At 43.3% G+C, this 27,499-nt stretch overlaps 1 protein-coding gene across 1 annotated transcript in view; it reads left to right on the top strand.

The window, feature by feature from the left end:
* Nucleotides 1-27,499, top strand: part of LOC121279009 (laminin subunit alpha-3-like) — a 509,546-nt gene that overhangs the window by 404,264 nt on the left and 77,783 nt on the right. Inside the window, exons 41-49 of the mRNA XM_041189741.1 lie at nt 6,334-6,447; nt 13,883-14,001; nt 14,112-14,192; nt 16,371-16,492; nt 17,461-17,511; nt 19,799-19,950; nt 20,926-21,036; nt 22,131-22,242; nt 25,617-25,766. Coding sequence (XP_041045675.1) covers nt 6,334-6,447; nt 13,883-14,001; nt 14,112-14,192; nt 16,371-16,492; nt 17,461-17,511; nt 19,799-19,950; nt 20,926-21,036; nt 22,131-22,242; nt 25,617-25,766 — 1,012 coding nt within the window. The remainder of the gene's footprint in view (nt 1-6,333; nt 6,448-13,882; nt 14,002-14,111; nt 14,193-16,370; nt 16,493-17,460; nt 17,512-19,798; nt 19,951-20,925; nt 21,037-22,130; nt 22,243-25,616; nt 25,767-27,499) is intronic.

The raw sequence follows: 27,499 nt of genomic DNA, 5'->3' as shown, positions 1-27,499 counted from the left end.
AGGAAAAAAGAGGAGAGGCAATATAAAATGAAGGATACAAATCTAAAAGGGGTACAGGAACAGAGACCTGAAGATGTGTGTGCATAATGCATTGAAAGTGGCAGGGCAGGTTGAGAGAGTGGTTAAGAAGGCACGCAGGATCCTGGGCTTTAACATTAATTTATAAGTAGTGGCAAATATACAGGTAAGTGAAAAATTTAAAATAAGAGGAGCGACGAGGACAGGTCTCTTCAGATGGCCTACTGGGGCCTCAGGGATGGTGTTCCCTCCCCTGTGCTCTGTTTAAGGCACAGAGCATCCAGCTCCAATAGGCCCCAGATGGCTGCAGAGAGACCTCCATCCTGAAGCTGGCTGCCTCCCCATACGGTAGGGGGCTGCACCACTGTTGGTTCAATGCTGACGGGTCTGGAAAATTTCCCCAAATAGGGGTCTTTTAATTATATGGACTTAATTTTATGCCTGCCTCTGTTTGGCAGGCAGCCAAACTATGTCTGTTCTAGCTGCTAGAAACTTCCCCAGTGGTGGGACTGCATTGAAGAGCAGTCCCGATGCAACTCCTTGCTATTTTCCTGGCCACCAACACACCCTGCCCCCGCCCCCGTAACATGTCTGGGACACTGTTGTGGCCGCTCAAATCCTGGGCAAAGATGTAAGTATGCAAAGTCCTAGTTTTTAATCTCCAGCCATGACTTGCTCAGTATGACAATCCCACTTAAGTACTTTTCAAGGCCTAACTTTATCCTTCCCTTTCCTAAATGCTCCTCCATTTGTCCATATTTTACAGCAGGTTAGACATGAAGAGTCTACTGTTAATAAATATCTCAAAACTAATTGTTCTTTAGAAATATTGGGCTGGACTTTGGGCCAGGCATGATTTTGGCAGGAGGGTTTGTAAAGAACGAGGGCTGGCAAACCCACCACCTCCCGGCCCACTCCTGATCTGTCCGCTTTAATAGGGTAGATGGATAGGCAACAAAATCTGCAGACTGCCCACCATTTTCAAATAAATAATTAAACTTGTTGCCAAGCCAATTGATCCAAATGGTACACTGCCCATGTGATAATATGGTTGGCATGGGAAGGACCTAGTACACAAGTGTTTAAAAGGCGGGAAGGAAGAGGAGGAATGCCTTTGAGGGGTCCCCTGTGCACATCAGGGGCACCATCCTTGCCCCCAAAGATGCATCCCCCCACCTTTGTTCCTTCTCACCTGGCCTCCAAAACCCACCATCCCATCCCCCTCAATCACACCCCACCCCCCCAACCAGATTGCCCAATCCCTTCCCGTCCTAAGAATCCATGGATTTACTTCACTCCAGATACCATCACTCTTCCTCATGGCCTGCTTGTAGTCCAGCAGCACCCATTACTGAATTTTAATGCTGCTGGGACTGGCCAAACTGATTGACCCTTGAGGGAGGGCCCTTCTCCCGCTGAGGGGACTGGCAGTTGGGTTCATATTTTAATTTAAGAATGTAAATAACCCTTCAGAGGACAATTCAGGATGGAGGTGCCCTGGTGGTCCCCATCCTGCAGTGGCAGTGCCCACTTGTGTCTTTGATACACACTGATCAAATTTGCAGCCTCAAGAACCCACCTACCATCCTTAATTAGACAGGGGTGCAGAGGTGGCCAATAAAGAGGCCACCTCCGAGAAGATCCTTTTTTTTATTCATTCATTAACAGTCACCTTTTTGTCTTATTCTGTATTTTCTGATTTTTTTTGCTTCTCTTGATCAATTTCTCTTGGTTTTATTTTGCTATAGTTGTCCATTCCCTTATTCATTGTATCCATTCATTTTGCTTTCCTCAGTTTGGTTACTTATATCCCTGTCTCTGTGTTTACATTCAGCAATGCACATTCTCAAATGCTGGTTTTCAAATCCCTTCATGGACTTGCATCTTCCTATCTCTTCCATCTTCTCCAGTCCTACAATCCTCTGGGACTCTGGACTCCTCCAGTTATGGTCTTCTACACATCCCTGATTTTGATTGCTCTACTTGTTAGCGGCCATGCTTTCACTTGGGCTCTATGCTTTGGAATTCCTTCCCTACGTTGCCTTTCTACCTCTCCCTTCTCCTTTTAAGATGCTCCTTAGAACCTATGGCCAGGATTTTCCCAACACCGTTGTGGCAGGACCCACTGCGGGAGATTTGGTGGCCCAGCCAAAAGCCCATCAACTTTTGGCGGGACCAGCCAATCCCGGCAATGGGCAGGGCTGGAAAATCCCATCCTATCTCTTTGACCAAGTTTTTGGTCATCTGCCCTAAAACATGGCTCAGTGTCTAGTTTTGTTTGATAAAGCTCCTGCGAAATGCCTCGGGATATTTTATTATGTTTAAGTCGCTACATAAATTGAGGTTTTGTTGCTAGCTGGAGTTTAGAAAGGCACACAGGTAATCATGGAAATCTCAAACTTACATTGATATTCCCTCCTAAACTTATCACAGATTGATCTTTATCCCCTTGATTAGGTGTTTGTAACTTACCAACAGATATAGTGGGCTATTCAGGGTGGCTAACAATAATATCAAGTCTTGTTTCTAGCATATCACTAAATATCATTCATGTTGATTGAATATCGAAGTTGATGTTAGAAGGATGAATGCAATCGAACAGAAATATAAAGTGATGGGCAATTTCAGATCTCACTAAGCTAAAATTGTAAATATGAATAGGGGATTTGTAAGAAATTAAGGAGAGGTTACTTAGAAGCAGGCTGTTTGGCCCAACTGGACCTTACCAGTGTTTATGCTTCCCATGAGTCTCCTCCCATCTTTCTTCTCCATTAGTTTATCCTTGACTTCATTTCTCCCTCATATGTTTATCCAGCTTTCCCTTAAATCCATCTTTGCTATTCACCTCAACCACTCCCTGTGGTAGTGAGTTCTACATTCTCACCACTCTCTGGGGAAAAACATATCCCATTCCCAATGGGATTTCTTAGTGATTACTTTATATTTATGGCCCCTAGTTCTGGGTGTCCCCCTCAAGTGGAAATATATGTAAATATATAGAAATATACTTGTCTACGTCTACCCTTTGAAACCCTTTCATCACTTTACAGATCTCTATCAAGTCACCCTTCAAATGGTATGAAGGGAATGGAACAAAGGCAGAAATATGGGGTTAAAGTACAGATCAGTCATGATGGGGGAAGAGGCTTGCGGGACTGAATATCCTCCTCCTGTCCTGATGTTCCCATGGAAGGAAAGCCAAGCTAGGAATCAATAGGAGAAAAATGGCATCAGTGTTAAGAAACCAAAAAAAAATTGTGAACAGTTTTTGCACTAAAAGCCTTGAATTGAAAGTAGGGGCTTGAAAGAAGAATTTGTTTATTTTTTTAATATGTTTCCACATATTTAACAAAAGGACTAATGAGGTTACCTGAGTTATTATAAATGTGTGAACATGGCATTATACTTTCATTGTTTGTGTCTCTTCCTGATGATAAGCCTGGTGGAGAAAATAAAATCTCTAAGGGGAAGGCAATGTATCAGCACTTCAGTTTTACAAATAAATTGCATTAATATGAAATGACTGAGTGATCGTCTAGACCTGTCTCAGTCCAGACATGAAAAAAGGTGTGTAGCTGCCACACCTTCCAACTAGTACCAACGAGACCTACGAATGCGTTGTCTGATTTGTCAGTGTTGTATTAATGATTACAGCCATTATAAATCCTGAGTCAGAGAGAGGCAGGGTTTAAAGGTGGAGTATCAGACACCATTGCATGCCTGATTCAACCCGAGTACAGGCAGTGCTTATAAAAGAGGCGTTCAGTGGTGAAGTTCATAACTGAGGTATTACCCCACGAGACTTGAAGATTAAAGAATGCTCAAATATATGTTGCGAATGAAGAGCCTCAGTGTCCTGGCTGTCCTGTTATCGATTATTGGACCATGTTTAACAGGGATGAGACCATATGATAAACCAAAGAATATACCACAGGCTCCAAAAAACGTTTCCTTGAATAGCAGCAGTAAGAGAATCAACTGCCGACAGGTAATATTCTGCAATGGGATACTGTGAAACAGCTCGATTAAATTTAAATGAGAAGGAAGATAGTTTTATGATTTAAAGGAACATTCAGTTTTGTGTGCAGGAGCTCAGTTCTATTTCCAATTAAATAAGATACATTTAGAAAATGAAAAGGTGCTGTAGAATTGTTTAATTCGATGGGATTTTCATAGTTGTCTTTTCAGGTACAACTACATGTTTAATCGCTATTTGATACATTTTTTAAAAAGTTGTGAAGGTGATGTTTACTGGTACTTTTGTAAGTATAGCTGTGACTCCATGGATGACACAAATGACCAAGATCTCACACAATTTAATGGGAGTGAAATATAAAAAAGTTTATTTTTATTCCCAACGGAGGAGAATTATATACACAGCAAGTTGTCGAGTTCTGGAAGGTGCTTACTGAAAGGGCATTGGAAGCAGATTCAGTAGTAACTTTCAAGAGGGAATTGGGTATATACCTGAAGGGAAAAAAAGAATCAGGGCTATGGAGGGAAAGAAAGGGGGGAGAGAGACTAATTGGATAGCTCTTCCACAGACATGATGAAATGCTGTACAATCTGCATTATTTAGAAACACATAGAAGTTATAACACAAAAAAAAAGCACGCGTTGATGTTTATTCTCCATATGAGCACATGGTCTTAATCATGTTTACGCACCCTGTTCCCATATCCATTAATCCTCTTTTCCTTCATTCTCCTCTACAATCTAATCTTAAATGTTGACTTAGTTCCTGCCTCAGCCGCTATAACACTGAAGGTGAATTCCACAGCCTCATGATTCTCTATAAAGAAGTTTCTCTTGCCCTCTACTCCAAATCTCTTATAGTTTGAAGCAGTGAAAAAAAAACCATTTAGTTATATAGGGCCTTTCACATCCTCAGGATGTCCCAAAACACTTCACTGCCAAAGAGGTGTTTTCTGAAGTTTTGTTACTGTTGTAATATAGAGAAAGATGGCTGTCAATATGCACACAGCAAGATCCCACAAACAGCAATGAGTTAAATAACCACACAATCTGTTTTAGTGAAGTTTGTGAGGGATAAATATTGACCAGGACACTAGAGAGAACTCCCTGCTCTTCTTTAAAATTGTAGAATATATTACATCTACCCGGGAGGGCAGACAGGGACCTCAGTTTAATACATCTGAAAAATAGCACCTCTAACAGAGGAGCACTCCCTCAGTATTGTACTAGAGTATTAACCTAGATAATGTGGTCAAGTCTCTGGAGTGGGGCTTGAAACTACAGCCTTCTGTCTCAAAGGTGAGAATACTATCCATTAAGCCACAGCTGCCTTTATGTTTTAGACCCCTTAACTACAAGAAATGGCTTGTTTCTCTCTACCCTGTTCTATCTTTTCATAATTTTAAATATTTTTATATCACCTGTAAGGCCCCAATCTTTCACATTTTTCTTTGGATTATTTCCTCACAATCGTCAACATCCCAATGACCCTACATTGTATTCTCTCTAAAGTCTCAATATGCTTCGTGTGTCTGAACCCAGTATTCTAACTGACATCTTTTCATGGTTTTAAATCCAGTTTACCTTATTTTCCTTTTGCTTTCTTTATCTTTGGGATAAATGTTAGCTTATTATATAGAATTACATTGTGATTACAGCACAGAAAGAGGCCATTTGGGCCAACTGTTTGATGTTGGTGCTTATGGTCCACTTAAGCCTCCCCCTATGTTGCTTCATCTCACCTTATCGGTATATTCTTTTCTCTCTCGTGTTTATCCAGCTCTCTTGAAATACACTTATGTTGTTCACCTCAACCACTCCATGTAGTGGTGAGTTCCACAGCACTACTAGTCTCTGCCTAAAGAAGTTTTGCCTGAATTTCCAATTGAATATTATATATTTCTGGCCTCTCATTTTATTCTTGGCCCAAAGGTGGAAACATCTTCTGTACAGATATCCTTCTAATGACTTCTATCTCAGCCTTCTCTTTTCTAGAGAAAAGAGCCACAGCCTTTCAATCTTCCCTGATGATTGAAATCTCTCAGTTGTGGTATAATACTTAAATCTTTTCCAGTGCCTCCATATCCTTTTTATAATATGGAGGCTTGAACTGTGCACAAAAATCCAAGTGTGGTCTAACCAAACTATGCAAGTTTAACACAACTTATTGTGCTTTTCAATTCTATCCCTCTAGAAATGAAACCCTGGGCCCTTTTTATTGCCTTATTAACGTACATCACTACTTTTGGTGATTTGGGTATCTGTACCCCTACATCTCTCTGCCCCTCTACCTCAGAGTAAATGTTAACTTACACCTTCTTCAATGTTGATCTTTAATAGAAATGTGGCATTGGATACTACAGAGAACGGACTGGCTTCTTCCTGGGGCGCTGTGTTCCTTGTCGCTGTAATGGACACTCAAGCAAATGTGAAGATCGATCTGGAAAATGCATTGTAAGTATCCAGATATAAATTTTTATTGTACTGTACAAAATATTACAAAATATTCACAGCACACAAACAGGGCATTCAGCCCAACAAGTCCATTTACGCTCCACACAAACCTCCACCCATCATTACTTATCTAACCCCATCACCATATATTCTATTCCTTCCTCCCTCAACTATTCATCGCCTCCCCTGAAATGCATTTATGCTGTTCACCACAAATGCTCCCTGTGGTAACAAATTCCAAATTCTCACTTGCTGAGTGAAGAAGTTTTTCCTGAATTCCCTATTGAATTTATTAGTCACTATCTTATATTGATGGCCATTAGTTCCAGCCTCACTCGCAAGTGGAAACATACGAACATAAGAAATAGGAGCAGGAGTAGACCATTTGGTTCCTTGAGCCTGCTCTGCTGTTCAATAAGATCATGGCTGATCTCTGATTAAGGCCTTAGCTCCAGTTTCCTGCCTGTCCCCATAAACCTTGACTCCCTTGTAGATCAAAAATCTGTCCAACTGGACCCTGAATAAATTCAATGACCTAAGTTCCACTGCTTACTGGGGAGGAGAATTTCAAAGATTAACAACCCTCTGGGAGAAGATATTCCTCATCTTTGTTTTAAATGGGAGGCCCCTTATTTTAAAACTGTGCCCCCCCTAGTTTTAGATTCCCCCATGAAGGGAAATATTGGGCAACATTTTCCCCCACGTGGGGGGAAAGTGCGGGAACGGGCATGGGCGGGTGGACCTCCGATTGGGGTCACACCACCATTTTCCAAATAAAGCCCACCCTGTGTGACGTCCGCACGGAAGCGCTATGCGCTGTGCGGGCAGGGGGTGAATGCGGAAGTGCACTCTTTCGCATGCGCGTGAAGGAGCACTCCAATCTCCCTGAGACTAAATGCTGCCTCAGGGAGATCAGTTCTCAAAGTGAAAAAGTTATTCTGTCGAAAATTTCATTTACCATCCATGTCCCTTCATGCGACAATGTCACATGAATAGGGACATGGACATAGCTTTAAATAAAAGTGAATCTTAATTTTTTAAATTCAGTCAAGAAACCTCATCTCAACCGTGGATGAGGTTTCATGCTTTTTCAGGTGGCCGCCAGCACTCCCGGCCCGCCTGCCAAACGTAAGGTGAGTTCCACCCAACGTCATTCCACGTCGTTTTACACGTTGGCAAGCGGGCCCCGCCCCCGCTTGCCGACGGGAAAATTCTTCCCATTATCCTAGCATCCACCCTGTCAATCTCCCTCAAAATCTTACATTTAAATAAGATCGCCTTTCATTCTTCTAAACTCCAATGAGTATAGTCCCAACCTGCTCAACCCTTCTTCATTAGACAAACCCCTTTATTCCAGAAATCAACCTCATGAACATTCTCTGAACTATCTTCAGTGCAAGTATGTCCCTCCTTAAATAAAGACACCAAAACTGCAGGTGCCGTTTCACCAATGTCCTTTACAGTTGTAGCAAGACTTCCCTACTTTTATACTCCTTGAAATAAAGGCTAACATTCCATTTGCCTCCCTAATTACTTTCTGTATCTGCATGCTAGCCTTTGTGATTCATGTACAAGGTCACCCAGTTCCTCCGTATCGTAGCACTCTGCAGTCTCCCTCCATTTAAATAATATTCTGCTTTTCTATTCTCCGTCCCAAAGTGCACAATCTTGCATCTTCCCACATTATACTCCATCTGCCAATTTTTTGCCCACTCGCCTATCTGTATCCCTTTGCAGACTCTTTGTGTCCTCTCCCCAAGTTCCTAAGTGCCTATCTTTATATCATCAGCAAATTTGGTTACAATATACTCGGTGTCGTCATCCAAGTCATTAATATAGATTGTAAATAGTTGAAGCTCCAGCACTGTGGCTCTCCACTAGTTACAGTTTACCGACCTGAAAATGACCCTTTTATCCCTACTCTCTGTTTCCTCTACATCCATCCTATCAAACCTCTTCATAATTTTTAAGACCCCTCTCAGCTCAGTAAATCAGATTCAATACCAGATTCAATACCATAGAGCAAAAAAGACTCTGCTTAGAAATTGCAGGATATTTGTAATTCGAAATTCAATCTAAATCTGACTCCTTTGATAGAACAGTACCTACTTATTGATACCATGAAATATCCAAACCAAAATATAGGTTTAATCCTAAACAAAGAGATCCTTTGTTCAATGATAAACTGTTATGAATTATCCTTATCACTCACGACCTTTGAGACCATATACTAAAGCTCCAGCATTAGGCCCGGAACTGATTTTTATTGGAGTAATTGTGCAGCCACATGCTCCCAACAGGAAGTCACAGAGACAGTGTGGGTCCCAAAAGCAGGGCTTTGATGTTCTAACTTTATCTTCTACTCATCATTGCAGCAAGCATTGCTCTCATATGAGAAACAGAGAGTAAGAAACTAGCCCTTACATTCAAAGCTTTGGGTGTTCAGAGGAGCTGGGAGACACTCTCATTTATCTGAGTGGTGAGGCTGCAGGTGACCCCAATATTACTTGTCACTGTACTAGTAATTCAGAATCTCAGGTTAATGCTCTGGGGATATGGGTTCAAATCCCACCACTGCAGCTGGTGGAACTTAAATTCATTTCAGTGAAAGCTAGTCTTGGTAATGGTGACCATGAAACTATTGATTGTCATAAAAACCAGATTGTCATCTGGTTCACTAATGTCCTTTAGGGAAGGAAATCTACCATTTTTATCTAGTCTGTTCTACATGTGACTCCACACCCACAGCAATGTGGTTGACTTTTAACTGCCCTCTGAAATTCCATTCAAGGGCAGTTGGGGATGGGCAACAAATGATGGCCTTGCCAGTGACACCCACATCCCATGAAAGAATAAGAGAAAGGATCTTAATGAAGCTGGCCTGGCATGAATAGACAACTGGAGTAAACCAAGATTGGGCATCTGCTCACACCGCAGTGTCCTTCAGGCAAGTGAGGACTGGGAGATCAGAATTCAGGGAGCAAGAGGAAATTGCCTAAGTGCACCTCATTAGCATGTTGAGTAAGAACAAACAACATGCTTTCTTTATAGGACCTGACAACTGTTTGAGGTCCCTGTCCTCTGGGGAAGGATTAGGACTAATTGAACAGTTCAACCAGCCAGCAGAGCTATGATGGGCTGAATGGACTCCTGTACTGTTTCATTCTATGACTTTTACATACCACTTTAAAACACATCATATTGAAACACTTCTTGAATAAAACTTAGATTTAGTTTTAAATGATTGTGACAATTGTTTTTTTTTACAAATTCTTTATAGTTTATGCCGTTTCTTTGATTTAAGCCCCTACTTCAATAGCGTTTTGTTTTAACTGGTTTGTGGTAATAGTACAGTTCAATAGGAAAGTAAACTCATCTGGAACAGTGATTCACAGTGTGATTCACTGCTGGATTAAGATTTATTATACAACATTGGGTTAGGACTGGCTGAGGTTAAAGCAAGATATGCACAGAAAGTACAACAAACACAGAAGTCTATTGCAATGCCCTGAAGGCTATTAACTGAGAATGTGACACTTAGTACATTCAACTAAATGTTAGGAGGAGATTTCCTCAGAATATTACTTCGTGTGTGAACCGGTCTGTGTAGGATCACTGTAAAGTAGGACTTCAATATAAAGAAAATTAAAGTTAAAAAGGAGTTTATTGTGAACTTCCAGTAACCACTCCTTGCAGTGCGATGTCTCGAGGCTATTTGTTTTATTATTCATTCATGAGATGTGGGTGTTAGTAGCTAGGCCAGCATTTATTGCTCATCCTAATTGCCCTTATTCAGAGGCCATTTTAAGAGTCAACCACATTGCTGTGGGTCTGGAGTCGCATGTAGGCCAGACCAGGTAAGGACGGCAGATTTCCTTCCCTAAAGGATATTAGTGACCCAGATGGTTTTGTGGTCATCATCAGATTCCAGATCTCTATTGATTCAAATTTCACCATCTGCCATGGTGGGATTTGAACCCAGGTCCCCAGAGTATTGCCCTGGGTCTCCGGAATACTAGTCCAGTGACAATATTACTACGCCTCTGTCTCCGCCTCCCCCCTTTGATGGAATTGTGTAATTTAGACAAAAATTATAAACAGTTAACTGATAACTAATATGACAAGATGTGAACTTTGTCTACAAGCCATGTGCTTGAGAGGAATACTCAGGAACAAAGTAAATAGGAAGATAGACTTAGCAGCAGTCAGCCATTCAGCCTGCACTACCATTCAATAAGATCATGGCTGACCTGGGTGTGGTCTCAGCTCCACCTTCCTGTCTGTCCGCCCATAACCCTTGACTCCCTTGTCTATCAAAAATCTATCTAACTTAGACTTGATCCAATGATCCAGCCTCCAGTACTTTCTGGGGAAGAGAATTCCACAGACTAATGACTCTCAGAGAAAAAATTTCTTCTCATCTCTGTCTTAAAAGGGATTCCTCTCATTTCTAAACTACCTTCCCTACTTTTAGTCTCCCCCACAAGAGGGAACATCCTCTGGATTTCCACCCTATCAAGTCCCCTCAAACTCTCATGAATCAGTAAGATCCACCTCTCATTTGAATGTAGGAGGGTTGATCAGTAAGTTCGCGATGACACGAAAATTGTTGGGGCGGTAAATAGTGAGGAGGATAGCCTTACAGGAGGATATAGACAGGCTGATCAGTGGCAAATGGAATTTAATCCAGATAAGTGTGAGGTGATGCACTTGGGCAGAACAAACAAGGCACAGGAATACACGATGGACCCTGGGAAGTACCGAGGATCAGAGAGACCTTGGCGTGCATGTCCACCAGTCCCTTAAGGTAGCTGGACAGGCAGATAAGGTGGTTAAGAAGGCATATGAGATATTTGCCTTTATTAGCCAAGGCATAGATTATAAGAGTAGGAAGGTTATGCTGGAACAGTATAAAATGCTAGTTAGGCCACAGCTAGAGTATTGCGTGCAGTTCTGGAATTCGCATTATAGGAAGGATGTGATTGCACTAGAGAGAGTGCAGAGGAGATTTACCAGGATGTTGCCTGGGCTGGAGAGTTTTAGTTATGAAGAGAGATTGGATAGACTGGGGTTACTTTCCCTGGAGCAGAGGAGATTGAGGGGGGACATGATTGAGGGGTATGAAATTATGAGAGGCATAGATAGGGTAGTCTGGAAGGAACTTTTCCCCTTGGTGGAGGGATCAATAACCAGGGGGCATAGATTTAAGGTAAGGGGCAAGAGGTTTAGAGGGGATGTGAGGAAGATTTTTTTCACCCAGAGGATGGTGGGAATCTGGAACACTCTGCCTGAAAGGGTGGTAGAGAAGAATGCCTCATAGCATTTAAGAAGTATTTGGATATGCACTTGCGATGCCATGGCATACAAGGCTATGGGCCTAGTGTTGGAAAATAGGATTAGAATAGTTAGGTACTTGTTTGACTGGCGCAGACTTGATTGGCTGAAGGGCCTTTTTCTGTGCTATAGACTTCTATGACTCTCTTACTCTATGACTCGTTCTTCTCAACTCCAATGGTTGATCTAAGTCGAGACATTAAATAAAAATAGTGTATCCTTCGGGCACGATTATAAAAACAGATTTTAATTTTTAATCCAGCTGTTTTTGCCACACTTCAGCCTGTCAGCTGAAGCATGTCTGTTCTGCCTGAGGATAGGGATCAGGCATGATTGGTGGGAACATGCAGCAGCTGCAATCTTACAAGGTGGAGTCTTGATGGTGTAGCTGGAGTACTAAGATCATGTTCCAATTACATGCTTTATTTGGCATTTTGTTCATGGAGTTGTAATTAAAGAAACATAATTTTTCAGTGTATTTTTATATGTTCTTTTATTTGACAAATTGTAATCCTATAGAATCTTACAGCACAGAAGGCCTTCAGCCCAACGTACAATGCTGGTTCTTTGAAGGAGTTATCTGATTAGTCCCACTCCTCCTATCAGCTGATTCCTAACTGGTAATTTATAGGCCTGAATTTTCCCATTGGCGATTTGGGGGCGGGGCCCGCTCGCCGACGGGAAAATGAAGTGGGATGACATTGGGAGGAACCCCCGATGTCATCCCTGTCCGTTTAAATATTGAGGAAGGCGGGTGGACAGTGAAATCAGCTGTCCGCCCGCTGACCTGTCAATGGCCGATTAAGGCCATTGACAGGGTAATTAAGGTAGTTAAAGGCCCTGCCCGTCCAACCTTAAGGCTGGTGGGCAGGCCAGGAGCCCCAGCGGACAATAGTAAAAACATAAAACCTCATCCACTGGCGGGATGAAGTTTCATGTCCGCTTTAAAAATGTTTAATAAATTTTATGTGACATTTATTAACATGTCCCATCTCGTGTGGCATTGTCACATGAGGGGGATAAGTTAATTTTTTTATTTTTATATTTTTTAAGTTTGTAAAACTTTCACTGATCTCCCTGAGACAGCACTCAGTGTCAGGGAGATGTGCGCTCTTTCACACGCGTGCACGAAAGAGCGCACTTTGACAGATGGGGAATCTCCCCTCCCCGCCCCCCCCGGCACAGGAAGCGCATAAGATGGCGGCGGGGCCCACTTCAGCGGTGGAGTTTGGCTGCCTGTCCGCCGCCGAGCCAGTGGGGCCCGCCCGCCAGCCTAGGACAAAATTCTGCCCATAAAGTTTTGGCATAACTTCCTTGCTTCTATTTACGAACATACGTAAGTATTCATACGTAAATAGCAAAGAGCAAGAGTAGGCCATTCAGCCCCTCGAGCCGACTGAAAATCATGAGAGGTCTGAACAGAGCAGAGAGGGAGAAACTGTTCCGATTGGTGGGAGGGGTGAGAACCAGAGGACACCTATTTAGGGTAATTGGTAAAAGAACCAGAGGGGAACATAAGGAAAAACATTTTTACTCAGTGAGTGGAATGCACTACCTAAGGGAGTAGTGTAGGCAAATTCCAGCATGGCTTTCAAAAGGGAATTGGATAATTATTGGAAGAGGAAAACATTGTAGGACTAGGGGGAGAAGGCAGAGGCATGGGACTAGCTAAGTTGCCTCTTACAGGGAGCCAGATACAAGCAGAATGGCCTCCTTCTGTGCTGTAATCATTCTATGATTGTCAGAGTATAAATCCAAGGATCCCATTTACTTTTAACAGTCTTATTGATTTGTCCTGCCACCTTCAAAGATTTGTGGACAGTCACCTCCAGGTCCCTCGGTTCCTGCACTCCCTCTGAAATTGTACCATTTAGTTTATATTGCCTCTCCTCATTTTTCCTCCCAACATGTGTCGCTTCACCTTCTCTGTATTAAGTTGCATCTGTCAGGTGTATGTCCATTTCTTAAGTTTGCGTATGTCTTCTTAATGTCTCCTCACTTTCCCCCTCGCTTACGAGTTTTCCGTCTCGAAAGTATGCAGCCCTTTTTAAGTGAGTGAATGGGTATTGTATTAAATAATCTGCTACTCTTTTTCTAACAGGACTGCAAACATAACACAGAAGGGGATCACTGTGAACAATGCAAATCAGGTTTCTTTGGAAATGCTGCCCGAGGTGCCTGCAGCCCCTGTCCTTGTCCATATACACAGAGTTCCAACAAGTAAGGTTCACACACACACTGAAATAGAACCGACGTCATTGACTGATTAGTTCAATTACTCCTACTTCAGCTTGATTTTATTGATAACCTGTCATTGTTTTTGTTTACAGCTTTGCCATGCAGTGTGGTGAGATGAATGGTGTCTTGAAATGTTTGTGTAACCAGGGGTACACTGGATCAAGATGTGAGAGGTTGGTGTTTATATTTTGAACACAATGACTGGTAGAATTGAGATTGAGTAGACTAGGTTTATATTCTCTGGAATTTCGAGGGATGAGAGGTGCTCTCATTGAAACATATAAAATTATTAGAGAGCTTGACAGGGTTGGTGCTGAGAGGTTTCTCCTTGGCTTGAAAGTCTGGAACTAGGGTGCCATTTTCACTGATTATGAAGTTAGCCATTTAGGGCTGATATGAGAAATTTCTTCACTCAGATGATGAATGCTTGGAATTCTCTACTCTGGGGAGTTGTGGATGCTCTGTCTGTTAAGCATATTCAAGATTGTGATTGATAGATTTTTGGGCATTTAGGGAATTAATGGAGATGTGGATAGGATGGGAAAGTGGAGTTGATATAGCAGATCAGCCATGATTTTATTAAATGGCAAAGCAGGTATGAGGGGCCAGATAACCTACTCCTGCGCTTGTTTCTTATGTCATTCAATCTTTACTCTTTGACAACATTAGGAAGGCTCTATCAGGCAGGGAAATAGAGGCACAGTCTCCCATGCCTCAAACCCATTCTGCCTTGAAAAATGAGTGAGAGAGGACCTTCAAATGATATTTGTTCAGAATTCATAAAACCAAAAAAATGTGAGTAGATGAAGAGATTCTGAATGTTCTAGAACATTTTCTTTTTTCTTGATACTAAATTAAGTTGGTTTCTTAATGCTGCATTGATTGTTGTGATCTGGAATGCGCTGTTTGAAAGGGCAGTGGAAGCAGATTTGATAGTAAATTTCAAAAGAGAATTGGATAAATAATTGAAAAGGAAAAAAGAAATTGCAGGGCTATGGGGAAGGGGGATTAATTGGATAGCTCTTTCGAAGTGCCAGTACAAGGATTGCAGTGCATCATTCTGTGATTCTATTATTCTATCTGGACTAATTTTTCTTTTGATTTGTTCATGGAATGTGGGTATCACTGCCTGGGCCAGCAATTATTACCCATCCCTAATTGCCCTTGAGAAGGTAGTGGTGAGCTGCCTTCTTGAACTGCTGCAGTCCCTATGGCATAGGTACACCCACAGTGCTGTTCGGGAGGCAGTTCCAGAATGCCAGGCTGAAGTTCTTTGTGCCTATGTAAGATTCTATAGACTGAATTTTTCTGGGTGGTTGGAGATCCGACATTGGCCTCAATTCTGGAAGTGGCCTCAATGAGACATCAGTCAAAATCCTCCCTGAGGCAGCCAATTGAGAAACCATCCCATCCAGTTAAGGACTGCAGGCAAATCATGGAATTGGAAGTCACAATGGGAAGGCCTACAGCATGGGAGAGGTGGGAGCTGCTGGGGCATGCTTCAAGATGGAGGTATCCTCTGAAGAATTATGAAATTGTGAAAAAATAATGTGGCAAAAGCTGCCAGGCCAGTCAGTCTGGAGGGTGATAACCTGTGGCCATGGCGGTGATCCACTGATCGCCATGTTACCTAGAGGGTTGGAAGGTGGGTTTTAAAGGAGGTGTCAATGGCTGCCCAGTCTGTTGCCTGGAGGCTGCATCAAGGCATCTCCAGTAAGCTTTCTTGGAGGAAGGAACATGTCAGGGAGCCACTCTCTCCTCCACCTCCTCCCTCCCCCTGCTCCCACTGTAAAAATCTGTAATATTGTTCCAGGTCCTGTCTCCAAACCTAGGCATTTTGGAATAATCCTAAATCAAATAAAGTCATAATTAAAGGAACATTAAATGAAAAGTTGAATACTACAGATATTGGAAATTTTAAATAAGAGGAAATTTTAAATAAGAACAGAAAAATCTAGAAAACACTCAGCCCGGCAAGCAGCATCGGTCAAGAGAACAACGGAGTGAGGGAAGTTTAACATCACTTATCCTTTGGAAACTGACAAGGTCGGGTATGATGCTGGTTTTACAGCTTAATGTTACTCCAAATTGAAGTCGATGTTGAGGAGGGAGTAAAATCAACGTTCCACCCAATCTTATGAGTCTCCTGCAGGGTGAGTTAGATTAAAAAATGACCACTGTTTCTAATCAATAACCATGCATCAAGGTTCATCATCAAAATTGAAATGCTGTTTATCTCCCTCTCCCTGCACAGATGCTGCCTGACCTGCTGAGTGATTTTTCTTTTTGGCTTCTTGGCTCCTGATAATAGGAGCATGTTGCATTAAAGTTTTTATTCATTAAATCTGCAGGTGTGCTCCAGGTTACTTTGGAAACCCTCTGGAGATAGGAAGCAAGTGTAGGCCTTGTCAGTGTGGCCATTCAAGTTCTACAAGCTGTGACCCACTGACTGGTCAATGCAGCAACTGCCAAGGTAACAGTGTCGGACTATGTGGCAGAGAAAATCTGAGTCCCATTAATCTGTGATGCTGCGATAGCTAAACAGGATTCTTTACAATCAGAACTCACTCCTGATAAACAAGTATCATTACATGTGCTGTATGTTCAGCGTAATGTTCAACCAAGATATTTTCATTGGCAAACCGTGCCACACGTACCCTGACAGCTATGCTTCTCTCTCTGGGGTTGAATTTTTCCCCCTCTGGGGGGGGTTATGTGGAGGTGGGCGGGAGTGAGTGTGAACCCGATTGGCGCCCCCGATTGGGTGTGTGCCGCCATTTTACATGGATGGGCCAATTAAGGCCCACCCAGCGTGACGCACACCCGGAAGCACACAGTGCTCCCTGAGCGGGTGGGGGGGGGATTCCCTGAGTCGGGGCCTGTGCTCTTTCACAGAGGTACCTCATGGAGATTAGTTTAAGTTGTGAAAAATGTAACAAAGGAAAAAAAATTTAAGGACATGTCCCCTCATGTGAAGCTGTTACATGAGCTGGGACATGTCCATTAATTTTCTCAAAACATTTTATTTAATTAGTGAACCTTTCATGAAACCTCACCCCGCCCGTGGATGAGGGTTCATGAAAAATGCAAAGGCCGCCTGGGCTCTTCGCCTGTCCCCCCGCAAACCTTAAGATTGGGCAGGCAGCATTCCTAACAGCTTTAATTACTTTGTCAATGGCCTTAATAGGCCTTGACAGTTTGGCGGGGGTGCAGCTGACGCGGCTGCACACCCACTGAACTGACAATCTAAATTACACATGGTGACATCGGGACGCCCGCCTGACATCACCGCGCATCATTTTACACATCGGCGAGCAGGCCCCGCCCCCAGTCGCTGACGGGAAAATTGTTCCCATGATGTTTTAATTTGTATATAAAATCTTTTAAAGCTTCGAACTTCCTTTGTCGGGTTAATTAATTTGTTTGAGCTTTTTTCCACAGACTGTACGAATGAAGAACCCAAGGACACTAGCTCTGATGAAAAGTGTGACAGTAAGTGAAAAATTCAACAGACCTATTCTGTGGTAATTTTGTCTTTGGGAAAGAAAGGACGCTCACTGAATTGCAGTTGGAGTTACCATACTGCACTAATAACAGCAAGTACATTGAGTGTTATGATCAGGACTGCACTGCCTGAAAAGATGCTGGGTGCAGATTCAATAGTAACTTTCAAAAGGGAATTTGCAGGCAAAGGAGTGGGATTCATTGCATTGTTCTTTCAAAGAGCCGACACAGACACGATGGACTAAATGATCTCCTTCTGTGCTGTAACATTCTATGATTCCATATAAGGTATAGCACAGAGTGAGAAAGGGATGAAGGGCTTTAGTTATGAAGAGAAACATGCGAAATTGGCGCTTGCCTCACTAAACCATAGAAGGTTGAGAGAAAATCTGATTTAGGTGTTCAAAGCGATACAGGGTTTTGATGACGTTAAGAGGTAGTGAGTCCAGTCATTAGGAAAGGGAAAAAAGGTTAGGAGATGTTATTCTGTACATGGAATGTTCAGGAATTGTTTGGAGCAGAATCCTAATTGTTTTTCAAAGGTAAGTGAATAAATAAAAGAAAAAGCAAGACATACATTTCTACAGCACCTTGCATGCTCTCATGCATTCCAAAGCACTTCCACAGGCAAAAAAGTAATATTTGAAGTGTAATCTGTATTGTAAAGTAGGAAATGGGGCAACCAATTTGACAGCAAGATGCAGATACAACATCATAATGTCCAGATGATCTGTTTTAATCATATTGGTTGAGGGAAAATTATCGACCAAGAGACTGGAGGCTACAGTTTAATGTCTCATCCAAAAAATGGCACTTCCGATGGTGCGGCACTCCTTCAGTACTGACCCTCCGACAGTACGGTGCTCCCTCAGTACTGACCCTCTGACAGTACGGCGCTCCCTCAGTACTGACCCTCCGACAGTGCAGCGCTTCCTCAGTACTGACCCTCCGACAGTGCGGCGCTCCCTCAGTACTGACCCTCCAACAGTACGGCGCACCCTCAGTACTGACCCTCCAACTTTAAGGGGCAGAATATACCATTCACATGTATTAACTAAACACAGGTCTGCTCATATTGCCAGCAATAATTTCTAGGTTAAGGTAGCTTCAATAGATGACCTCACCCAGATTTATATTACAAGCACACTTCCTTACACTTCCATCCTCTTTGATATTTTAAAATGTGTCATTCTGGCCTGGAGTTTACTCCCGGTTTGGGATTTCCTTGCTCCGCAAACCCAACCTAGGAAAAAGTGGCCCAGAACATTGGATTTCCATTGCAGGATGGCAGGGTTCCCTGGGAGGTGGGATGGGCACCCCTGAGCCATGTGCAGAGGATGCTGGGTGCAGAGGCCAGCGAGACGTAAGGCCTGCCTCAGTGCACTGGCACTGTGTTGAATTTTTTTTTTAAAAAGGAAAAACATAAAACAGCCATCCAGCCCTCCCCTTTCACAACCCCTCATAACCCCCACAGACTCTCCAAGTCCTGTCCACGCCAACCCATGCCACCTCATGGTGCCTACCCACCTTCCCATGGCCCCTGTACCCTCCATGCTAACTTATGCCCCCTGCCAACCCCCATGGCCTCTCATACACTCTATGTCAACCTATACCTCCACCTCCCTCATGACCTTTTATAGCCCTAAAGCTAATGTCAACAGACAGAGTGAAATAGCAAACAATCATTTTTGAACACTCTAGACAGTTTTTTTCAAAGTGTTAAAGGGCAGGAATTTTAAATGCCTTGGTTGCTTGAAAGCTCCTTTTGACAGGTGCTTTTGACAATTCCAATGAGCTTCACAGTTCCAATGAATTTAGGTACTTTTAGCAATCTCAAAGGGCACCTGACCTCCCTCAAAGGTATCCCAGAACCATATCCAAAGGGTTACCTTAACTATCAAAAAGGGTACCCTGGCAATCCAAGTGAATTCACAAAGCTCAGACCTGCTCCTACCAGGTTTACTCTGCGGACATTCGGTTTCAGACACCAGTCGCAACAAAATCACACGAGCAGAGGGAGCTGCTGATTTATATGGGCAGCTGCCTCTGCGAAATGCACATGCACGAATCCCAACCCAGGTCCATTCCTGCCCCCGTGAAAATGGTAGGTGCCATGCTCAAGTGTGGGGCGTCTGGATTCTGGCCTCTTCCACCATCTTTGTAACGATGGCTATCCATCATTGCAAGAATCCAACCCTATGTGTTCAGCTTCTGTGTTGTTAAATCTGTGACCAATGATGTTAAATCCATGATAATCTATTCTTTCATTTTCCAGCCTGTGACAGTTGTGTTGAAACCCTGCTAATTGACCTGGACAAGATGGATTCCGATCTTCGAAAGATCAAACTCCAGCTTCAAAATGCAAATACAAGTGCTGCTGCACAGCATCGAATGAACAACTTAGACAAGGCCATAAAAGAGACTGAGGTAAATGCGAAATGAGGCTCGCGTTCTGTGGTAATCTGATGTGTAATATAGCTTTAAGAAGAACATTATAATGGAAGATCACACAATCTTGGTATCCAATAGCAGAGTATCACAGGCTACCTTAGTAAGGAGTAGTCTAGAGTTAGAGTCTGTAATGTAGAGACGGGGTTTGAGTTGTAAGCACACACGTGTAGCTGCTGAGCTCTTTCGTAAGTAAATAGAATGTGTTCTACATAAGAACTGTCTGTTGACCTGCTCTGTCTATGGTACCAACTGAGCCCTCCCGAAACAAGCGTGCAGCCCGGATCCATTAGTCCAACTAAACCATTGACCAGGAGCCAACACATTCATTATCTTTTACAAAGTCTTATCCTGTCACTTCCATGGCCATCTCCTAAACTTTATAGGCTGGTCCTAAGCAAAGTCTGATACAGTTTTCTTGCTTGCTAGAACCAATTTTTTTAAAAAAATTTAAACAAAATACCAATATAAGATTAAAAATTTCAATTAGTGAAAAAAGGTGGTGAAGGTGGGTGTGACTTTGGCATATATGTGTGGGCCTGTAGTTTGTGCATGTATGTTGGTGGGGGGGCAGGGGGGGTGTGTGTGTGTATGTGTGGGCCTGCAGTATGCCTATGTATGTGGACGTGTGGGTGTGTAGGTCTGCAGTGTGTCTATGTACGTGGGTGTCGGTGTGTGCGCGTGTTTGGGCATGTGGTGTGCATATGTGTGTGTGGCAGTGTGTGTGTGTGCATTCAAGTACAAGGTATGACAGTAAACTTGAAATCAGCTACACTCAAAAGTTGAGATTTAAAGTTAGAAAATACAGTTCGTTTATTATAAATGCATTATTTTATTTTTAACATAATATTCCTTGATTGATTGGGAAACGATTTATGCTTTGCTTAAGCAAACAGAGTGCAAAAAATTGCATTGTGTTACAAATTTAATGTTATAAGTGGTTCTCCATTTTAGAATCAGTTGAAGAAGTATCGGGCCACTGTGGAACAGCAAGTCAGAACGACTGATAATTTGGAAAATGACAACATGAACCTCATTCAAGATATTAATGCACTCAAGGAAAAGGCAAGTGTTATTTGTAACATTTGGAACATTTAGCAAACGTTAAAGCCTCTGAGTGAGTATAGAAAGGATTTACCAGAATGATACCAGAGATGAGGGAGTTAGGTGCAGAAATTACAGGAGCTAGGATTGTTCTCCTTGGAGCAGAGAGGCTTAGGGGGAGATTAAATGGAGGCGTTCAAAATTATGAGGAGCTTTGCTAGAGTACGTAAGAAGCAGAGGGGAGATGAGGAGAATGTTGCTATGATCTGGAAAGCACTGTCTGAAAGGCAAGTGAATTCAACAGTAACTTTCAAAAGGGAATTGGATTAATACTTGAAAAGGAAAATTTGTGGGGATATGGGGAAAGGACAGTAAACTGGAACATGGAGCAGAATTTTCCGTTGGCGTGTGTGATCGGTGGGGGCTGGCGGGGGCAGTCAGGAAGCCGACTGCCGCCCGTAATCGACAGCGCACCGCGATTTCACACTGGCGTGTCAGTTAAGGCCCACCCAGCATGATACACAAGCGGCAACGCTCAGTGCTTTCTGTGCAGGCGGGAGGAGGACGATCAGGCCTAGCGCAACCTTCACACATGCGTGCAAGAGAGCGCTGAATAATCTCCCTGAGGCACTCCCTGATTCATGGAGATGAAGAGATATTTTTAAAAATAATAAAGAGCAGGAAAACGTAATAAAACATGTCCCTTCATGTGATTCTGACACGTTTTCAATTAAAAAATAAAGTTTTTATTTTATTTGCTTTTGGAGACCTCATCCCACCCATGGATGAGGCTTTCAAAAAAGCCTTTTCACCTGCCTTAATAGGCCTTTTAATGCCGGCGGGTGCACTGCCCACTCCGGCAGTGCCCGCTGACTGAGCTATCGTGTGACTGCGTGTTGACGTTGGCACACTTGGCAGACATAATCGCACGGTCCAGTCGGAAGCACGCCCACCCGCCAAGCTAAAAATTCTGGCCATGCTCTTTCAAAGAGCGGGCACAGGCATGGTAGACCAAATGGCCACCGCCTATATTGTAACATCCTACAAGAGATTATCCCCTTTAACTGTCTATGTAAATTTAAGCTGTGCTAAGATCTGAAAATGTTTATTTTAAGGCGGAAAAGAGTTCCCGAAGTATTCAGCTGTTGCTCACTTCAATCACTGAGACCCATGGACGTGCACAAGATATGCTGACAAATATAGAACGTGTGCTGTTGAAGATCTTAGGTGAGGTGCTTCTTTTAACAGCAAATGGATAGCTTAGTGTTTTTGCATGTTTTTGTAATGCTGAATGAAAATGGCCTTTAAAAAGAAAGACTTCTGTTTCTAAAGCACATTTTAAAAAAATTAATTCAAGGGATGTGGGCTTCACTGGCTGGGCCAGCATCTACCTAATTGCCCTTGAGAAGGTGGTGGTAAGGACATCCCAAAGCACTTTACAGCAATTCATTACTTTTGAAGTGTAGTCACTGCTGTATTGTAGGAAACACAGCAGCCAGAAAGATGCAGCCATGTGATATAAACTTTTTATTTTGCGATGTTGATTGAGGGATAGATAACTCATTGCTTAGGAAACTGGGGAGAACTCCCCAGCTTTTTCTCAAAATAGTCATGGGAACTTTTATGTCCAGATGAGGACTCAATTTAATATCTCACCTGAAAGATGACATTTTTGACACGGCAGCACTCTCCTAATACTGCCTGGGAGTCTTGGCCCAAATTTGGTGCTCAAGTTTCTGGAGCGGGGTTCGAACCTTTGCACTCAAAGGAGAGTGTTCATGCTACCCACTGAGTCACAGATGACGCAAAGCATTTGAAATAGAGAACATCACACTTCAGCTAAAAGATCATAGGCTAGTTTTTCTCCTGAAATCCTGTATAAAATTGATCTTGGGGTGGGGGGATGCCGTGGGGGGAGTGGGTGGCATGTGGGTAGGGGTGGAAATGTTGAGAAAATGAGCTGCTGAGGCCTGCCTGATATCATGTCCACATTAACCTTGAGTTGCCTTCGCCCAAATTGCTGGACGACTGCCTCCACTCCCAGAAACTTCCTGATAGAAGGTAGTTCAAGGGGTAATGACCCCAACATCCACAAATGAAGGCTAGCAGGCTGAATAGGGGCCCCCTCTCATTCCTACTCTGTTGCCGTGCCCTTGGTTTCTGCCAAGGCCTACCAAACTATATCTTCTGGGTTCCCTTATCTTTTAAAGTCCCTTGCAGTGCATCCAGATCTCCCTTCGGCTCTGGTGGACTCGGTCTTGGTAGCAGAATTCCCTCAGGAAATGCCTGGTCAATAGGAAAATAGATTGGCATTGCAACAAGTTTGAAATGAAGATCCAATCCTGTAAGCGCACAAGAACTAAGGCCAGAATTTTTCCCTCATCGGGCGGGCTCGGTGGGAACGGGTGGGGGCAGTCGGGAAGCCTCCTGCCGCCCGCAATCAGCTCCGCTTCGCGTTTTCAAGCGGGCAGGCCAATTAAGGCCCGTCCTGCGTGGATCACGAGTAGCAGCGCTGAGTGCTACCTGTGCGGGAGAGGGGAGGAGAGACAGCAGGCCTGGCGCGCAATTCGTGCACGCACGCGAAAGATCGCTTCGATCTCCCTGAGGCAGCTCCGTGCCTCAGGGAGATCGAAGCACTTTTTAAAAAAATTAATAACGACAATAAAAATTTAATGAAACATGTCCCTTTGTGTGACTGTGGCACACGAGCTGGACATGTTTTTAAAATCAAAATAAAGCTTTTATGTCATTTGTACTAGCTTTCGGAAATCTCATCCTGCTCGTGGATAAGGTTTCCTACAAAAGGCCCTTTTGCCTGCCCGCCAACCTTTAGGTTGGACAGGCAGCATAAATTTCAAGTTAATTGCCTCGTTAATTGCCTTAATAAGCCTTGAAATTATTGGTGGGTGCGCAGCCAACTCCAGCGCACACCTGCTGAATGAAATATTGCGCAAGTGCACGTTGATGTCGGGATGCACGCCTGATGTCATCACGCTTCATATTACGTTCAGACATGTCGGGCATCCACCCACCCACCGAAGATAAAATTCTGACTTAAGAAATGTTTCAAATGAGTGAATTAACAAAATGATGAAATAACAACATTCATGTATTATAAGAATCACAGGGCAGAATCTTCTGTTCGGTGTGTGGGGAAGGGCCCCGCACACTGACGCATAAAATAATGCACGGTGACATCAGGTGTGCGTCCTGACATCGCCGCGCATCATTCCGATCTTTAGCTTGGTGAGTGCGCACTGGAGTCAGCTGTTGCCCGCCGAACTGTCAAAGGCCTGTTAAGGCCATTAAGAAACTAACTAAAGTAATTGTCAGGCCTGTCCATCCAACCTTAAGGTTAGCGTGGGGCAGACGAATAGCCCAAGCGGCCTTTGCATTTATCATGAAAACTCATCCACGGGTGGGATGAGGTTTCATGAAACGTTTTTAAATTGAATAAAAATTTTCATTCAAATTCATAAACATGTCCTAGCTCATGTGACATTGTCTGAATAATTTTATTTTTTCTTTTTTTTCAATGTGTCATTATGAAATTAATCTCCCTGAGGCAGCTCCATGCGACAGGGAGATTTCTGCGCACTTTTGCGCACATACACCTTAATTGGCCTACCCACGCAAAATGGTGGCACGCAGCTGATTATGGGTGGATATCAGCTCCGCGCCTGCTCCCGACTGGCCCACCTGATGGGGAGAAAATTCTCCCCATAGAGTCATTTACGGCACAGAAGGAGGCCATTCGCCCATCGGTCTATGCTAGCTCTCCATGGAGCAATCTGGCTAGTCCATATTCCAATATCCAAGTCCTTTTTATATGTCAAAAATTTCTGTTAGAAATCCACCCTGTTGCTGAATTTAGCGCTAACAATCTTGCATTTATATAGTGCCTTCAACTTAGTAAAACATCCCAAGGTGCTTCACATGAGTATTAAAAGACAACAATTTGACACCAAAGGCACAAAAGGAACTATTTGAACAGGTGACCAAAGGCTTGCTCAAAGAGAGAGGTTTTAAAGAGGAAAAGGGGCTTGAGAAGCAGAGCGGGTTAGGCAGGGAATTCCAGAGGTTAGGGCCGAGACCGAAGGCATGGCTGCAAACGGTAGATTGATTAAAGTCAGGGATGGAGAATTTTTTATTTATTCGTTCATGGGATATTGCCCATCCCTAATTGCCCTTGTTCAGGGGGCACTTAGGAGTCATTGCTGTGGGACTGAAGTCACATGTAGGCCAGGCCAGGTAAGGATGGCAGATTTCCTTCCCTAAAAGATATTAGTGAATCAGGTGGATTTTTACAACAATCGGCAATGGTTTCATGGCCATCATCAGGTTTTTAATTCCAGATTTTTATTGAATTCAAATTTCATAATCTGCCATGGCGGGATTCACACTCGGGGCCCCCAGAGATTTACCCTGGGTCGCTGGAATACTGGTCCAGTGACAATACCACTATGCCACCACAACTTGAGGAGCTGATTGTTTTTAGCATTACAATTACTGAAAATGTGCACTGCGTTAGATTAACAGAACATCCTTACAAGGAGAAACTAGGAAAGGCTTTGCTCCTCCAACTGCATCTTGCCTTCCAGATACGCTAAAAATGTTGAACACCCTTGATCCATCTTCTGGCACTGCAGCCAAGTTAGATGAGGTGGAACGGATGCTCAATGAAATGAGAAGCCGCAACTTTGATGGGGAGAGAAGAGTGGCTGACAGGGAGAAGCAAGAGTCAAAGACTTGTAAGTATTTCTGCTTTTTCTCTTCCTTTAAAAAAGAGAACATATTTTTCATTGCATTTCTTTAGACCTCCAAATCCAGCAGTTTGATTCAGATTTGCTGAAGGTCAATAAAATAGATTGTGAAACTTGCTACCACAAGGAATGGTTAAGGCAAATAACATAGGTGCCTTTAAGGGGAAACTGCCTGACAAGACTTTCAACCTGTGCAGGTTTTGATCATAGTCTCACTTCGATTTTCAGAAAAACAAATTATTGTCTTATCAACAGTACTCTTCTTTATATCTTTGGGCACATTACAGTTTACAACAAGGAAGATTATATTCAGTGTGACAGGATGACAAATGCAATTGAAATTCAGTTCGATTTCCTGGTTTAGAATATAACTTCCTTTATTCGAGGGTTATAAATATAAGTCACTAATAAATGCAACAAAGAATTGATGTCAAATTTCTTTACCCAGAGAGTGGTGAGAATATGAAACTCATTACCGCAGCGAGTGGCTGAGGTGAATACATTGATAATTTATGGGGAAGCTAGATAAACACATGGGGGAGAAAGGAATAGAAGGATATGTTTACAGGATAGGAGGAAGCTCATAAACGTAGACCTGTTGGGCCAAGTGCCTGCTCCTGTGCTGTGTCATAGTTCAATAAAAACAAGTGGCTGAATTTTCTGGTTGGAGATGGGAAACAGTAGCCAGGTCTGTTTTTGTGTCAGAAACTCTCCTCTGGTGGGAAGCTGACTGAATTCAGATTTTACCAGGGGTGATTTCTTAATTGATATGGAGACAGGTTTCCTGTCCAATTCAAGCTGGTGGGGGCAGGAATGTAAGTGAGTTACAGACACCCAAGGCAGCCATCACGGAGGCTGCTGGTTGCTCTGAGGGAGAGCAATTTTGCCACTGTGTGACAGGGAAGCTAGATGCCACAGGAGAGTTGGATGACCAGCAACCATGAGGGAGAGGCAGGAGGTCCTGGTCCCAGAGGGTGGCAGGAGGGTGGAACCTCATCATGCAGCAGGGGCACCTTTCTGTTCAATGTCATCTTTGTCTGCCTCCACTTCTTCCTCCTCTTTTACCTCTTGCTCCCAATGAGCTGTCCCCTTCCAGGCTCTCACTGTACTCAAGGTCCACACCCTTTTTTAAATTGTTTTATTCTTTCACAGGATGTGGGCGCCACTGGCAAAGCCAGCATTTTTATTGCCCATCCCTAATTGCCCTCGAGTAGGTGGTGGTGAGCTGCCTTCTTGAACTACTGCAGTCCATGTGCTTTTAGGGTGCGAGTTCCAGGATATTGACCCAGCGACAGTGAAGGAACAACGATATATTTCCAAGTCAGGGTGATGAGTGGCTTGGAAAGGAACTTCCAGGTGGTGGTGTTCCCATGTATCTGCTCTAGGTGGTAGAGGTCGCAGGTTTGGAAGGTGCTGTCGAAAGAGCCTTTATGAGTTCCTGCAGTGCATCTAGTAGATGATACACACTGCTGCCAGTGTGTATCAGTGGTGGAGGGGTGCCAATCAAGTGGGCTGCTTTGCCCTGGATGGTGTCAAGCTTCTTGAATATTGTTGGAGCTGCACTCATCCAGGCAAGTGGAGACTATTTCATCACACTCCTGACTTGTGCCTTGTAGATGGTGGACAGGCTTTGGGGATTCAGGAGGTGAGTTACTGTCTGCAGAATTCCCAATCTCTGACCTACTCGTTTAGCCACAGTATATAAATGGCTTGTCCAGTTC

Source organism: Carcharodon carcharias, chromosome 6, assembly GCF_017639515.1.
Source record: "Carcharodon carcharias isolate sCarCar2 chromosome 6, sCarCar2.pri, whole genome shotgun sequence".
NCBI lineage: Eukaryota > Metazoa > Chordata > Chondrichthyes > Lamniformes > Lamnidae > Carcharodon > Carcharodon carcharias.
Note: the sequence above shows the minus strand (reverse complement) of the source record. Positions and strands in the feature narration are given on the sequence as shown.